At 53.4% G+C, this 16,885-nt stretch overlaps 1 protein-coding gene across 1 annotated transcript in view; it reads left to right on the forward strand.

Moving 5' to 3' along the window:
• Positions 1-5,835, forward strand: part of VIPR1 (vasoactive intestinal peptide receptor 1) — a 32,477-nt gene extending 26,642 nt beyond the window's left edge. Inside the window, exons 8-13 of the mRNA XM_004419558.3 lie at positions 125-185; positions 392-458; positions 832-923; positions 3,475-3,604; positions 3,842-3,883; positions 4,540-5,835. Of these exons, the coding sequence (XP_004419615.1) occupies positions 125-185; positions 392-458; positions 832-923; positions 3,475-3,604; positions 3,842-3,883; positions 4,540-4,731 (584 nt within the window). The 3' untranslated portion in view covers positions 4,732-5,835. The remainder of the gene's footprint in view (positions 1-124; positions 186-391; positions 459-831; positions 924-3,474; positions 3,605-3,841; positions 3,884-4,539) is intronic.
• The last annotated feature ends 11,050 nt before the right edge of the window (positions 5,836-16,885 follow it).

A 16,885-nucleotide genomic window follows, 5' to 3' on the forward strand; every position in this document is an offset into this window, starting at 1 on the left:
GGAAACCCACCCTTTTCTCTCTCCCTCCCTCTCTCTGGCTCTTTCTCCTCAATCTCTCCCCCATGCCCTCTATCCCTGCCTCTCCTGCCGTCTCCTCTCTTTTTCTCTCCTTTGGCCGTAACAGGGGTGCCCAGCACATTCATCATGGTGTGGACCATCATCAGGATCCATTTTGAGGATTATGGGTGAGCTATCACGCCACTCCCTCCTCCTGGCTGCCATCACTGGGGGCAGATCCCCTGGGTGGAATGAGGGGGACATGGGAGCAACAGACTCTGGGCCTGTGATCTCTAAAGGGTTAGAGGGCAGAGCCGGGAACAACTGGGAGGACCACTGACTCCCTCTGGCTGAGGACAACCTCTCTCATTCTCCCCCACCATACCCTGCCCAGATGCTGGGACACCATCAACTCCTCATTGTGGTGGATCATAAAGGCCCCCATCCTCACCTCCATCTTGGTAAGGCCTCCTCCCACCACTCAGAGATGGGGAAACTGAGGCCCACATAGGGTAGACAATTTACCTCAGGTCCCACAGGAAATTCGCGTCTAGCTCAGAACTGAAAGCTAGGCTTCCCAATGCCCAACGCAGGATCATCCCCATCCCTTCTCCCACCAGTTCTTCCTCTAGAGTAGAGAAAACGGATTGGGAGGCCCAATCCTCAGGGATGTGAAGTAGAGTTCCCAGGTGACCTGTCCAAAGGGGAAGAGCTAGGGGAGAGGTAAGATCGAAGGGCAGCAGGGCCCCGGGGAAGAAGGCAGGCCATCAGCCCAGGGGGCTGGACACCCTGCCTCCCCTCTCTGACCACCTGACCTTGGCCCCCACCCTCCAGGTGAACTTCATCCTATTTATACGCATCATCCGAATCCTGGTTCAGAAACTGCGGCCCCCAGATGTCGGGAAGAGTGACAGCAGCCCATATTCGTGAGTGTGGGTCCAGTACCCTGGCCCTCCCAGTATCCCCATCCGTAGTCCTCAAACCATCCCATATCCTCTTGAAGTCCCCCTCCAGAGTCACCAAAAAGCCACCTTGCTCTTGCCCACCTCCACCCCCATGGCCAGGCTCAGCCCACGAGTGTCCCCTGCCCCAGCCCCACCTGCACCAGGCTCGTGAGCCCCATGTCTGCTTCTCCTGCAGTCACTCACCTAGCAGGAGATCTGACCCATGTGTGTATCTGCTGCCAAGGCAGGTTGCTCGAGAAGACAGTAGATAACCTGTGTCTTGTTCACACCATGTGCCTGGCACAGGAACAGGGCACGATAAATGCACAGTAAATGAATGCCCTGGGGGATCCCCCAGTCTACCAACAAGACAGCTATATCCAGGACTTGGTACTCCCCAATAATAATAATAACATCTGCAGTTTACATGCCAGGCATATGCTAAGGGGTTTCCATGCATCATCTCATTTCATCCACACAGTCCCCCCAAAATTGTCCCCATTTTACAGGTGAGGAAACTGACACGCACCCCTCCTCCTCCCAAAGGGGTTTGGGAGCACATCGCCATGGCAGGGGGAGGGCACAGCATCCATGGGACAGTGGTCGTGCTCCTTGTTTGGAAAGGTGTGAGCGCTGCTCCCTGTGCTCCAGAGGACAGGAGAAACAGGCAGGGTTTCATGAGACAGCAAGGCTTGAAGACAGAACTAAAGAGACATGAAAAGGGTGGCTGTGGGAAGGTGAGTAGGGGTCTGCATGCCCACAGATGGGGACAGGAGAGTGATGATCAGTGCTGCACAGACAAGACAAACCTGGGGCTCCCACAAGGGCCTTCCAGTCCTGGGATTCTAGAATGTTCTTCTTGACCTAGCTTCTCTCTGGGGAGTCTTTGCTGTGGTTCTAAGATTCCTGGCTAGAATGTCACGAGCTGCTGGATTTAGGATTCTATTCTGGAATCCTGTGATTCTCTCTGATGAAACTAAGACTCACGTTCCTGGTATGACAGCATTCTCTCCTGCTGGGTGTGTAGGCGGAGCTTCCCTTCCAGTTTGAGATGGGAAGGCTCTGCGGGGCTCTGCAGTCTGTCAAGGGGCAGCACATCAGGCCTGTGTGCTCTCATCTTCCACTTTGCCTGTGGGGCCTTGTTTCCCCCAATGTACAACTACTCAAAAGGGCTTGAATCTGAGGCAAAGAGAGCTGGTCATCGCCAGGTCCACGTAAGTGAGATGGAAACGGAACAGCTGTCAGCAGGCAGAAGTGGGGGCGGGGAGTAGGAGATGGAACATCCTGCGGAGGGGCTGTCAGCTCCCACTCTCCACATCCCCATAAGCCTTCAATTTAAAGAAAGCCTCCATCTGTCAGCCTCGGGCGACTGGGATAGGTTTGCAGCCAAGGAGAGGTGGGCAGCGCTCAGGATTTTGGCATGGCTGGGAACCGGGTCCAGGAAGGAGTAGGAGGGGCAAGGCCAGCTTCTCTGACCCCAATTTGCTGTGGGACTTTAGGCCCAAAGCTAGGCTTCCCTGGGCTGACTGCCAAGGCAGGAGAGATAGAGGCAGAGACCCCCCAACCCCACCCCTCAGACCTCTCCCAGCCAGGGAAGCATGGGCTCACACACCTGGACCAGCTATAAGGTCAGGTGGCTGGGAGGCCTGAACCAGGATAAGCCCTGCTGCATGGGAGAGGGGCGAGTCCTTTAGAGCGAATGTGGACCCTGCCAAGCACACAAGGCTGGTGGAGAAGGAACTGGTCCTTCAGGGTATGCTGGGAGTGTGTGTATTGCTATGGAGAGGAAGGGGGAGAGGGATGCAATCCCAGAAAAGGTGATAACTCCTGGAAAAGTGGACACAGCAGATATGCCCAAGACAGCGGGCTGGACTATTAGTAGACCCTGGGTCATCCTTGGTGACCAGGCACAAACTTTTGCACCCACCATCCTCCCAAGTGGCCTTGGGTATATGTGGTCAGCACCCCGATTAGAAAGACTTCCTTCCTAAATGCCATCACTCCCAGTGCAGAATTGGTCTTTCGTGGATGTACTGCCCTTTATAGTACCCAAAGCACTTCTGAGTTTACAGTGGGCCCCATTTCTGTAATTTGACCATGTTGAGCTTACCTACATCCCATTGTACAGATCTGGGAAACTGAGACCAGGAGAAGGAAAACCAGGACCTCGAGATCCTGGTTGCTCGAGAACATCTCCCCATTAGCTGCCATAGAGCCTGAAATACCACTATTATGCATCATCCTCGGGGTTCAGCACTGGCCCTCCTTTATACTCTCTCCTCCAGAAGGGTGAGAATACAGGGTTTCTTTCTCCCTCATCCTTCCCTCCAGGCTAGGAGGGCCAGGGGGCATGAGGGTATAGGCACTGCAGATATGGGACAGGAGCAGATGTGGACGTAATATTTGTGGGAGCCAACCGTCCATCCTCACACATCCTGGTCGTTGTCCCCATCTTCTGTGCCCCAGCTGCCTCTACGCCAGAGGCACATGTGTGGACACACACACCCACTGCCTCCCCTGTCCCCATCCCCAGGAGGCTGGCCAAGTCCACCCTTCTGCTGATCCCCCTGTTTGGAGTGCACTACATCATGTTCGCCTTCTTCCCCGACAACTTTAAGGCTGAAGTGAAAATGGTCTTTGAGCTCGTCGTGGGGTCTTTCCAGGTATGAACTGTTGACTTAAGGCTATGTTCTCCTCTGGGCTTTAAGGGAATTCAGCCTGGAGCCTTGGTCTCTTGCCATTGGGTTCCAATCTTTTGTAATAAATATTGATTAGGTATCTACTGTGTGCTTAACCCTTTGCTTAACCAGGGGAACACCAGGGCCAGGGCCAGGGGTGGGGCAGGGCTGGGGGCTCCCTGGGTCTGTCTGCCTCACCTCTCCTGCCCACTTCCTCACTAGGGTTTTGTGGTGGCCATCCTCTACTGCTTCCTCAATGGCGAGGTAAGCCCCTCCCAGACCTTGGGGGCCAGGGAACAGAAACACTGATGGGGTTATGTGCAGAGCAAGGATGGATTAAACCTTGCTACTCCAAGTGTGGTCCTCAGACTAGTAAATCTGGTGGCACCTAGGACATTGTTAAAAATGCTGATTTCTGGGCCCACCCCAGACCTGCTGACTTAAAATCTGCATTTCAAGAAAACCCCCCAGGGGATCCTTGTGCACATCAGAGTTTGAGAAGTGGCTATGTTAGTGGCTGTGTGTAGAGTGAGTTGGGATGGGTAGGGGCAGCGAGTGAAGGCTGAGTTACTGTGGAGCCCTGGTTACAGAGACAGAAATCCACTTGGATGAGCTCAAGTGAGCTGGAGGGCAGAGATCAGAAAAATGGGGACACAGCCACCCCAGGCAGCATCCCTCTCCCTTCCTGGACTGCATTCTCTGATCTCTGCCTCCCACTTCCCCCCACTTCATGGCCTTTATTTGACCCTGGCCCCTACACGGTCCCAAATGTGCACCGCCCAAGGTAGCATCCGGATCTCTCAATTTAGATTCCCCAATAGGATATGACTGGCTGGCTTAGCACCCTACATCGAGAGCAGCCTAATCAGCAGTGGAGGAGGCTTCGTGGGGGCGGGCCTGACCACCTCTCCTTCTCCCAGGTGCAGGCGGAGCTGCGGCGGAAGTGGCGGCGCTGGCACCTGCAGGGCGTCTTGGGCTCGGACCCCAAATACCACCACCCGTCAGGAGGCAGCAACGGGGCCACATGCAGCACGCAGGTCTCCATGCTGACCCGCGTCAGCCCGGGCGCGCGCCGCTCCTCCAGCTTCCAGGCCGAAGTCTCCCTGGTGTGACCTCCAGGCGCCAGGGGCCCAGGGCGGCCCCTCCCGCCCGCACCCCCACTCCGGGCGGCACCGGGGGCAGAGGTCTGCCCGGGCGAGGCCAGCCCCAACCCTGGGCTCGGAGGCTGCCCAGACCCCCAGGTCACTGTCCAGACGCCCCTGGAGAACGCTGCCCTTGCGCCTGCCTGGGGAAAGGAGGGTGCATAGATCGGGGAGCTGGTTCTCTGCAAGTTGGAGCGCTGGGAGCTCCTACCGTGGAGGATGTGGGGTGGAGCTCAGTCATCAGACTCCTCCTCTAAAGGCCTCCTCCGCCAATCAAGGGCAAGACGTCCGCATACTCTCACCTGACTCCGTCCTCTGGTAGCTCTCCTGACCCAGGGGAGGAAGGCAACCGCGCATCCCCAAACAATGCGGGAACAAGGTGTGATCTGAAGGGACAAAGGTCTTGCCCCGAAAGGTCACGCGCCACCACCACCTAGACAGTGCCTGAAGTTCCACCATTGCCGTCAAGTTCCTTTGGGTTAAGCATTGCCATTCAGGCATCTCTCCGAAGATGCAGTCTCCGCGCCCCAGTGCCCTCCTCTTAGCTGCCAGCTCTTCGAGGTTGTGATACGGAGCTTTAGTTTGGGAAGCACAGCTATTTTCAAGTGGAATGGCCCCAGGATGGCCAGAACAATTCAAGGAGGCTGCCACTAGCCCTACCTCCCTATGGGCTGTGGGAGCTGCCCTTGGCTACCCACCTGTGTGCCAGCTATTGGAACCAGGCTCAGAGATGTGCACTCATAGGCCCCTTATTCCTCACATCAACCCAGCAAGGTGGGATCTCTTTTTCACAGATCACTCCAAGAGACCAGGTGCCACTCCATGTCACACAGGAGGATTTGAACTCAGATCTGGCTGGTGGGAAAGTGAAAGCACAGACTCTTAACTGCTGCCTTTTATGTATTGTAACAAGCTGGATCCTCTTGGTTATTTGTATCACTGCTGATTATTACAGTAGTCCACCCTTATTCACGGTTTCACTTTCCATAGTTTCAGTTATTCTAGGTCAACTTCTGCCCAAAAATATTAAATGGAAAATTCTAGAAATAAACAATTCATAAGTGTTAAATTATATGCTTTTCTGAGTAGTGTGATGAAATCTCACTCCCTCCTGCTCCGTCCTGCCTGGCACGCTATGTCACAATGCCCTACATCATTCACCTCACTTCATCTCATCATGTAGGCATTTTATCATCTCATATCATCATAAGAAGAAGGATGGGTACAGTACAATAAGATATTTTGAGAGAGAGAGACCACATTCACATAACTTTTATTACAGTATATTGTTATAATTGTTCTATTTTATTATTAGTTACTGTTGTTAATCTCTTACTGTGCCTAATTTATGAAGTAAACTTTATCATAGGTATGTGTGTATAGGAAAAAACATAGTATAGGGTTCAGTATTATCTGTGGTTTCAGGCATCCATTGGGGGTCTTGGGACGTATGCTCCACAGATGAAGAGGGACTACTGTATTACGACCATCCCTGCAACCCCATTCCCACCTGACCCTCCCTGGAGTGTGGCTGAGAAGTCCACTGGCCTGTGTATCATCTGGACAAGAGCCTGGTGGTTGTAGCATCCTGCGCCTACCTTGCACGCCTGTGGCCACATGGCTTCCAGCCCATGCCCCAGCCAGAAGATCCCCCAGGACTGCCACCAGGCTCAGGCAACAATGAATGTTGAGTTGGAGTGGCTTGGTTTCCCTGGTGGTTGATGTTTCCGTGTGGCCTAAAATGGGGACCAGCTTCCAACTTGCGGCCGTCTCCCCCCATTTGGGGTGGTTGCAAACATCACTGAAGCCAGATGCCACCACCCTTCTGGCTTTGGATGGGAATCTTACATTTCCATGTGAGGAGCACACACTTCTAAGGGCCTTCAACTCATATCTCGTTGAGTGGTATCCTCTATCTTCTGAGTGTGATGACATTATACCAGGTCCTCACTGTGTCCCCATACCCCCTAAATCCAGCAAAGAGGGGACAGTTCTATTCTTGGATCAATACAAAACAGCTGACAGAGCTGCCTGCGGTCCCATAAATGGTTAAGTGTGAGCATTTCACAGGCCACAGTCATTCCTGTAGACAAGGAGCACATAGGGTATGAGATGACTGTGTTGCCATGGCCCAGGGTTCAGACAGGAGGAGATGGATAGAGGACAGAATAAATGTCACCAAAACAAGTGAGTGAGCAGATCGAATACAACTCATAGAAAAGTTTAGACGCAGAGGCTGTATGGTGAAGTCGATGAGGTCAGGCAGCAAGAGATGTCTCCAAAGCCATGGCCTGAGCTGTGCTCCTTGACTTGCACTTCCTACAAACCTGCAAGGAGCTTGTCTTGCTGCAGGAGCAGGAGAGGGATGCCAAGCTGGTAAAAAGAGGCCAGGATGGGCTGGCAAATCAGATCTGCCTGCAAGGCTCCTTCAAAGCCTTGTCCTACTCAGTACTATCCCAGGACCCATCACCAAATGACAGTCCCCAGCCAGCACCCTGCAGAGGCCCAAGTCAGGGGTGGTGAGGCCAGAATGAGTGACTGTTAACCTAGGGCAAGGGCAGCCCCAGGCAAATACCCTTTGATCAGTGGTCCAGCATATCCAGGAGTGGCAAACTCTCTCCATGTAGATTCACACTCCATGCCTGCCCTGTGCACATCAGCTGTTGGACAGAGAGGGTGGCGGTGCCCCTAGCTGTGACTTCAGGTACTCCCGGCCTGCCGGAGAGAGCATTCTCAGCACTCTCCCTCCCTACCCCCTGCCCAGGCCAACAGTGGTGACCACCAATGAGGTGTTCGTGGTGGAGAGCCGGGCTGGGGCATTTGGGCACCTTGGACTTGTTTCATTCTTCCCTGAACTCGCGCCTACTTACTACTTCAAGGCATGGAGGATGAGAGATAGGGAACAGGCAATAAGTCCATGCTCCTCTCACCCAGCTGGGGCATGTCACTCACTGCTTTGGTTTCCCTCCTCCCCTTCCCTACTCGATGCCTCCCTGAACTGGTTGCAGAGACCTGGCCCACAAGTAAGGTCCAGAAGACCTCACTAAGGTCCAGAAGACCCAGCCCTAGACTTTTAGTACCAATTTTGATTAAGACTTTCTCAGAGGTCATGAGCAGGTCTCTGTCTCTCTCTGGGCCTCAGTTTCTCCACTGCACAATAGGGGAGAGTGCTGGATGGCTTAGCTTACCTCCTGGCGAAGGCATGAGTGGCTAACAAGGAGGGGGCAGTCCAGAGCCTTCTGCCACCTGCTCTGTCCTCTGGGCTCAGGAGGAGGATAGCAACTGGAGGGGGAGCCCCAAGCAGTCTGGGGGCTGAGGGATACACAGAGAATGGAGGCTGTGCAGAGAACAAGGTCAGGGAACTGAGGGATGAGCCCAGGCTGGTAGAAGAGGGGGCGAGGAGGAGGAGTAACAGAAATGGGAGGAGCCAACAAATCCTAGAAGCAAGGTGTTTGCAGAGGAAAGGCAGCACCCTGCCTTCCAGACCAGGAACCCTATGGGCTGCCTGAGGGTGTGAAGGCCAGGAGGGGCCCCCAGACCAAGCTGGACCCGGCCCATCCACCACAGTGCCTGAAATCCCACCATTAGTGAGTCATGGCTTCAGGGTAAGGAGAGAGCCCTGGAGAGAGGAGCAGAGTTATCAGCCAGGAGGGTGGAAAGTAAATGAAACACAAAGAGACCCAAGACACGGGCAAGAAAAGAGAGGACATAGGTGGGGCCCTGCCCTGAGAGGTGGCAGGAGGTGAAAAGCCCAGTGGTGGGCATTCATGAATGGGGAGAAGCCGAAACACTGCCTTGGGCCAGCAGAGGCCATGAGCAGATATCCCAGGCTGCCTATGGAGTGGGGGTGGAGTGGGGGTGACCATGAGCAGGATTTCTCCTGCACCCCTCCTCCCTCCAGCTCCCCACATCCCTCTCCTGCCTTGTAGGGCAATTGTCAGGCTATACCAGCTCATCTCTATCGCCACCTGGTGGATACCTCAAGGACTTCACCAAGGTTGGCCTTAGGGCCCCAAACAACTGGGTGCAGGCCCCTCCCCAGGAGGCCAAGTGACACAGAGGGCAGGCTTCTCTCTTCAGCTCCATTTCAGAGCAAGATACAAAAGGGAGGACATGGTGAGGCCACAGGACTGGTGACCCCAGGGCAGCCTGGGATTAAGACTCAGACCCAGGCCCTTGACCTCTGTGGCACACAGTGATCCCTGCTCCAGACCCAGCTGTGACCCCAGGTAGAGCCAGGACTCTGGTTGGCCAGAGGCTAGGCCCTGGCCCTCAACCGAGCCCTGACCCCAGTCCCTGAGGGCAAAGCCCGGTTCACTCAGCTGGGCACCTCCTGGAAACACAAGGGCAAGGAGGCCCCCACCATCCTGGCACAGAGGACCACCATTGAGTCGATGACAGAGGCCACCACATGGTTGATTCCTGCCACTCCGGAGCCCAGGCTGCCCAAGGAGGGCAGCCAGTCTGCCAGCAGAATGGATAGGGAGCAGCTTCCCAGGCGAGGAGACATCGGGGTAGTCTCTGAGGACTAGGTAGGGGTCTCTGGGTCCCAAGGGTGCAGGACAGGTGCCAGGGACACCTGAATCCAGGTGAGCAAGTGCCTGGGGCCCTTTGCAGCAGGAACCAGGAAAGGTTTCTTAAATGAGGCTAAGGGGATGAGGGTGGGTTTGGGGCAGGCCATTCTGGCTGCTGAGAAGGGCCCCAGGGGCAGGCCTAGGAAAAGCTGCCAGTCCATCATCCAGGTAAGGGAGGAGGAGGAGAGGGTTTGGGGACATGATGACCTGATTTGGGACATGCTGAATGTAATGTCTGTGGGACATCTGGGGAGAAGCCCCCAGGCTATTGAAAGGGAGATTTAAAGTGACAAGTCCAAGGCCCAGGCAGAGGGTGCCGGCCCGGTGGCACAGTGGTTAAGTGTGCGTGCTCTGCTTTGGCGGCCTGGGGCTCACAGTTTCGGATCCCGGGCGCACACCGACACACCGCTTGTCAAGCCATGCTGTGGCGGCGTCCCATATAAAGTAGAGGAAGATGGGCACAGATGTTAGCCCAGGGCCAATCTCCCTCAGAAAAAAGAGGAAGATTGGCGACAGATGTTAGCTCAGGGCTGGTCTTCCTCACCAAAAAAAAAATATATATATACATATAAGGCCCAGGCAGAGGGTAGAGAGACCAAGACAGCCCCCCATGAGGGAGGGGTGCACAGGAAGTCTGTATCTCCAGGCACCTCCATCTGGCGTGCTGGGCCAGGGTGGGGTGAGGAGTCAGTGTCAGCTCCTCCATTCCCACCATTCACCCAGGGCCTGTTTTAATGAGCAGTGACCCTGCCTCCCCCCACCTCCCCCCATGTGGGAACAGGAACTGCTCTTATCTCTCCTGGGGGAGGGGGCCGGAGCCACAGCTGGCAGTCATTAAACACCCTGATCAGGCCAGGGATGGCCAAGATATTAATAGCCAGGATTCGATGGCCCTGGAGACACAGCCTCCCAGGAAGAGGGACAATAACCTCGGCAGGCCATGGGGATGAGGAGGACGGGTCAGGAGGCCATCCTGGCAATACCCCAGCCCCCATGCAGGACAGACGGGGTAACCAAAATCTAGAGAAGGGAAGGGATTTGCTTGGGATCACCAGCAAATCATTGGTAGAACCCAGGCTTGAACCCAGTTCTCAAACTCAGAGTCCTGCTTCATTATACGGATTGCCACAGGTGTGGTTCATTGGGAGTGCCCTGTGTGGAAACAAGTAGAGACCTAGTTGGCGACACTAATTCTTTAGTCTCTTTATTTAAAAATCTTGATTTTTTTTAATTGTGTATTTTTTGCATTAGTTTTAATTTTTTTTAATATTTCGTTAAAATATTATTTATCCTGATTACTGAGTTTTTTTGCCACCTCCTTAAATTTTGCACCCAAGGCAAGTGCCTCACTTGCCTCACCCTAGTCCCAGCCCAGCTCCCAGAGGTCCCAGCATCCCTGAGCCCCAGCATATTGGCCTGGAAAAAGCTTTGAAGAGCTCTGAATCGGCCTCTATGGGGCTCAGAGGGAAAGGGTCCTACCAGAGTGATGCCCACTAGAAGCAGGCAGCTCCAGGGTTAATGCAGTGGCTCAACGATGTCTTCATAGACCTAGGTATTTTCTCTCTGTCCACTCTACCATCCTCGGTATGTGAACTTTCATCTGCAGACTTACCCTCTCACAATTGCAAGATGGCTGTCACTGCCCCAAGCATCATATTCTCACAGAAGCCCATCCACTGGCAGGGAGGAGAATGTTTCCTGTGTGTCTCCTTTTATCAGGGAAGATAAGCTATCCCAGAACCCACCTTCTGCACACTTTCCTCAGGCTCCTTGGCAGGACTAGGTCACATACCCAAGCCCTGGCTGCAAGAGAGACCAGGCTTACAGAAGGGAAGCTGACCTGAAAAGGAAGAAGTGGCGATGGCTGTTGAGTAGGCAACCAATAGAGTTTGACTCGCAGTCTCTTTTTGGATGTCTATTTGGGTAAATGTGTGGCCTTTCAGATTCCCTCCACCTGAGCCTGGTGGTGTAGTATATGGTGGAGGCGAGGAAGCCAAATCAGTGATGGTTCAGTGCGGGAAACAGAAAACACTCTAGGTATTTTGTGCAGAAAGAGATTTAATGTGGAAATTAAACATAGAAAGAGTTGGAGAAATGGAAGTTAGGGCACACTTCTATGCTTCATGGTCACACCACCCCAGCTGCCGCCTTGCAAGAAATTATTGCCCATGTCCTAGTTGCACATCCATTAAGCTGGGGACAGGAAAGTGGAAGGAACACAGTGTCCTACTACTGCAAAAACTCGTGTCTGCCAGATCCCACCCATCAGCCACCACACTGCAGGAAGAATGGCCTCCTCTTCCCTTCTGCCTTCGAAGTCTCTCCCGCAGTGCTTCCCTCTGGCAGAGCCTAAGTTGCATCCAGATCCCCAGCAGCAACGGGTCTGGGAAAGGTAGTCTTTAGCCTTCCAGCCCCTGCAACACAGGGGACTACGGAAGGGGCCAGAGAGGGATAACGAGTGCCAAGAGATAATTTCTAGCACAGAGGCTCAAGTGGCCTTGTAACCTGAGTCCCCAGAAAATAGAAACCCTAAAGCCTGAGACAAGGACCTGCAACCAGGAAACAGGAAAGGAGAACAGAGAAGTGTGAAACAAGGAAGTGGGGAAATGAGGGTTATTGAGCTGGTCACTGCTGTGGCAACGGACACTCCTTTCCACTGGGCCTCTCTGAGGAGTGGGCAGAACACACCCCTGAATCGTCCTCCTGAGGGACAGGAGAGCATTAACCGCTGGCTCCCACCATCTATCGCTCAAGGTCTGCCCATGTCAATGACCTCATACTTCCCGGCTTGGCATGCATGAGTGTCAAGCTGGTTCTTGCAGGCATCCCACACCATAGCTTTAGAGGAACTCGGTGGCAGAAAGTGATAGCTGTGTGGTACAGCTGAGGTGAGGAACTATCTGGTTATTCCTGTAGGAGCTGGCAAAGGTAGGTTAATAGGATATGAAGCAGAGGGTCCCATACAGATGGCCTCCTGGTGGCAGAGAAAAGGAGCCTCACACAAAGGTCCTTGTGCTGCCCTCTGCGCCAGGGTCTTCGTAGACACTCACTGGCCCCTGCGGCTGAAGTCTGCGACTGGGATACTCATAGCCTGTTCTCTTGGTGGGGCCCCAGGGCCTGCCACAGTTGACTCAGCCCCACCTCGGCTCACTCTGGCCCCTCAGACCCCTCCAGTCTCGCCATGCCTGCATCCAGCCTTGGGTGTGAGCTGCCCTCACCATGGCCTCTGTGGCGGGCTCACCTCACCACAGACCATGCAGCACGGTGACAGGCCCACCAGTTCCAACTCAGCCGCCTACTTCATGCCCTGTGGAGCATGCAGGAACTTTTGGATCCCTTCCAGGCCACTGGGAGCTGAGGGAGGCTTGCTGGTGCTCACTCAGACCTTCTTGCCATCAAATCCATAGCTCCACCATTTTTACCCAGCAGGGCCACCAAAGAGGCGCAGGCTGTCTTCCAAACGCAGAGTGGGACACACGTCCCCCTCTGTTTTCAGCTTTCAGTTACTTCCCCCCAAGATTTCATCCCAGAGGATGAGACCCGGACACCTGTGTGACAGATTCTTCCCCTTCTCCTTCCCACCACTCACCAGCTGCCGGTGGGCTTTCCTCCCTCCCCCTCCAGCCTCCCTTCCTTCTGCCTGAGAGGGCACTCACCTGCCTCAACCCCTCGTCAGGGGCATAACGGTGGAGTGGCTTCAGAGGAATACAATTTCAGCAGTTAGAGGATGAGAATTATATTGGTTTAACATTTTCAAAGTATTAACGTCATTATATTCATTCAGCAAATAGTTACTGAGCACTTCCTGTGCGCACAGTTGGAGGACACAGCAGTGACCAAGGCAGAGGTCCTGCCCTCACGGAGCTGACCCTTTCACGGCGGAGTCGGATAAAGGAGAGAAATACAGAAAAAAGACAACAGGATGAGGGGCTAGAGTAAGGGGGTGCTGTTAGTTGGGGCGGTCAGAGGAGGCCTCCCTAAGGGGGTGACAGTGGAGCAGGAGCAGGTCATTTCCCCTTCCTGATAATCAGAGGATTTTAAACCATACACGTCAGAGCTGGGGCCCAGAGATCTTGAGGTCCAGGTCAAAACATGCAGTCCCCTGCCTCTGTAGCAGCAGCCTGGCCAGTGTGTGAGGAGAGCCACATTCTGGGGATTTGGGGCCTCAGTGCCATCTGACTCTCTCCTGCATAGAGGCTCAGGGCCTCGGGGACTCGGGTGACTGGGAGGGGATGCCCGCCTGGACGTGGTGAGGCTTGTTTCTAGGACCCTCTACTGCAGCAGTGATCCGGGCCCACAGACTCCATCTGGGCATGGGGACCAAGAGGTCACCCCCGGCTCAGTGTCCTCGGTGCCGAGTGACAGAGAACAGGCAGCTCTTGAAAAGACTAATATTTACTCTTCAAATGGGAGCTGGCACAAGCTGTTTCCTGCAACTGGCGTCTGGCTTGCCCCGTGGGATGGACACTACAGGAGGAGGCACTCTGGGAGACAGGCAGATGTCCCCGCGGACACCAGCACCCAGGACGAGACAATGTCTTTGAGATGGGGACAGTGAGTTCCAAGGTCCCATCAGACACATCCATCTCTGCTTGCACACCTTCAAGGTGAGCACTCACTACCTCCCCAAGCCCTACTGGACAGCACTGTGAGAAAGTTCATCCCAGTGTTGGCCCTGTGTTCCTTGCCCCTGGTCCTTGCTCTGATCCCTCGGGCCTCAGAAAATATGCCTGAAACAAGCCCTCAGGGCAATGGTGGTCCTGGTCACCTTCACCCCTCCCGCCCCCGTCCCCTGTGGCTTCACTTCCCCGGGCTTGTACAGTCAGCTCTGGGGCCAGAACAGGCTATTTCTGGGGTGGGAGGAAGGCCTTGCCTTGCCGGCACCTCTGTCCCCCCCTGCAGCTGTGTTCCTTCTCCCCGTGAGAGCCCTTCAGCTGAGTGCCTCATGTGGGAAAGAGTCTCCGCCAGGAAACTACTGGTCAGACAGCCTGAATCTGGGAAGTAGAAAGTCCCCGGTGGCTACAGCCAGCTGCCACCCACCTGCTTTCCTGTCTGGCGTTCCCTCCTCTCTGCTTTTTCCCCTCCCCCTCCTACATGGGTTCCAGAAGCCCTCCCTGACCATTATAGCCCCTGGCCTCGGCTTCAGTGCCCACTCCCCTCACCCACTGGAGAAGCCCTGGAGGCTCAAACACTCTGGCAGCATATGGGGCTTTAGAGCCTCCAGAGGCAGGCCTTCTCATCCTCATCAAGTCCAGTCAGGGCTGGCACACTCGGGGCAAGATCTCCAGGGACAATGCATGTCCCCTGCTTGTCGCAGGGCTCTCAGACCTGACTGCTGACTACAGCAAGTCTTTTTTTTTTTAATTCCTTACTATCTCTATACCGAACTCCCATGGTCCTGGCCCCTTGCAGGCAACCATTCAAATGTATTTAACATGTATCTTTTTTCAATATATTGTTACAAAATATTTTATCATTTTGTGTGCATATATTTCTAATCATATAAATGTTATTTTTCACTCAGTTCTACCTTTGGAAGATCCATCCATGCTGCTTTGTTACATCTAAATCTGGTACTTCTGCCTGCTGCATCGTGCTCCATGGTGAGCCTACACACTCTGGCCATGACAGACACACAGATTGCTTTCTGCCAAAACAAATAATGCTTCAGTAAACATTTCTCTTCATACATGTCCCCTTAAGGATCTGTGGAAGAATTTCCCAGGGACATATAACCAGGAGTGAAGTGTCCACATCACGAGGTATGTACACACTAAATTTGGGTAGGTAACTGTTATTAGTTTGCTAGGGCCAGAGTACCCTAGCAAAGTACCAGAGACGGAGCAGATTAAACAACAGAAACTTATTTTCACACATTTCTGGAGGCTGGAAGTCAGAGATCACAGTGTCGGCAGGGTTGGTTTCTTCTGAGGCCTCTCTCCTTGGTTTGCAGATGGCTGCCTTCCCTGTGCTTTCCCACGGTCTTCTCTCTCTACATGTCCTAATCTCTTCTTATAAGGACACCACTCATATTGGATTGAGCCCACCCATATGACCTCATTTTACCTCTTTAAAGACCCCATCTCCAAATGTCACATTCTGAGGTACTAGGGGTTAGGACTTCAACACATGGATTTGGGGAGGACACACTTCAGCCCATAACAGCCTTGCTCTTCAGACTGGCCGCGCAAAGTCATATATTCCCACGCTCACTCCAACACTTGGTGCCATCCAGCTTTCTAAATTTTGCCAAAATAATAGGCGTAATGTGATAGCTTATTGTTGTTTTAATATGTATTTCTCTGTATTTCTAATGATTTTAATCTCCATATGCTTATTAGCTTTGCAGGGTTTTTTTTTCTGCAAACTGTCTGCTCATTTTTCTATTGAGGTTGCTTTCTTGCTGATTTAGAGGAATTGCTTGTATATTAATCCCTTATTGGTTTCAGACATCGTAGTAATTTCTCCCAGTCTTTTAACTTTGCCCATGAAATCCTTATTTGTGTGTAATCAAATTCATCAATCGTTTTGCTTAAGGTTGTGCCAGTGATATTTTTATTTAAGAAGCACTTTAATATTCCAGGTCACAAAGATACTCTCCTTCACGTTCTTCAGTGAACTTTATAGGTTTTGCCTTGCACATCCAATTCAGCAACATCTTACAGCTGACTCCGCAGAGCCAGGCAGTGCCTCCCTGCCAGCTATGGCCCCCTTCTCTCTGAGCCTCACTGTGACCTCCACTGGCACTGCTCAAGGATGTTTGGCAGCTGTCAGGCTGCACTTCTGCTACCTGGCCCCATCAGGAGGTAGAGCTCAAGAAAAAGGAAGGCAATTCATCAGCCTGGGCTGGCACCCAGCCCTCCTGGCACAGAAAGGGCACCCTTCATGGGCCAAGATCCCCCTTTATTCTTTGTGGGTACTGCCAAGTGGTAGACAGCACCTAGTACCCAGTCCAGGGTACAGAGATCTGGGCTACATTGTCCCTGGCTCCCTAGGACAAGCCTCAACTTCCCCAACTGAGCAACCAGAGGGTTGAACCAGATGACATCTAAAGGCTCTGCCAACTCCCAAATCCCAGAACTCAATAACTCAGATGTTTATTTTGGAGGTCTTTGCCCTCCTTCAAGAGAGTTTCATTCAGGACAGATGGTGGAGAGAAGCTTGGAGCATGCAAGCTTCCCAATGTGCTTGGAGCATGCAAGCTCCCCAATGTGCTTAGAGCATGGTCAGGAGACGTTGGTAATTTGTTTCCTTTCTGGGAACTTTATCAGCTGCTACAGGAAAGAGCTCTACGGAAGAGCACAGTCCCCTGGGCTGGGAACCTGACAATGTGGCTGGCAGCCACGCCTCCTGGTGGCCATTTCATGACAAGTCTGGTCCTGGGAGATGAAAACTTCATCACCCTGAGTATGGACAGGAGCCCAGAGCAGGGAAAGTGCCTGCCTAGGGGTACACAGCCAGGCAGAGGCAGAGGCTGCATAGAAGGCAGACCTCCCAGCCCCCAGGGTGGCACTGCAACTAATTTGGTTTTTCCAAGGTCTTTCTTGGAC

Source organism: Ceratotherium simum, chromosome 5 (assembly GCF_057802395.1).
Source record: "Ceratotherium simum simum isolate JZ-2026a chromosome 5, ASM5780239v1, whole genome shotgun sequence".
NCBI classification, from domain to species: Eukaryota; Metazoa; Chordata; class Mammalia; order Perissodactyla; family Rhinocerotidae; genus Ceratotherium; species Ceratotherium simum.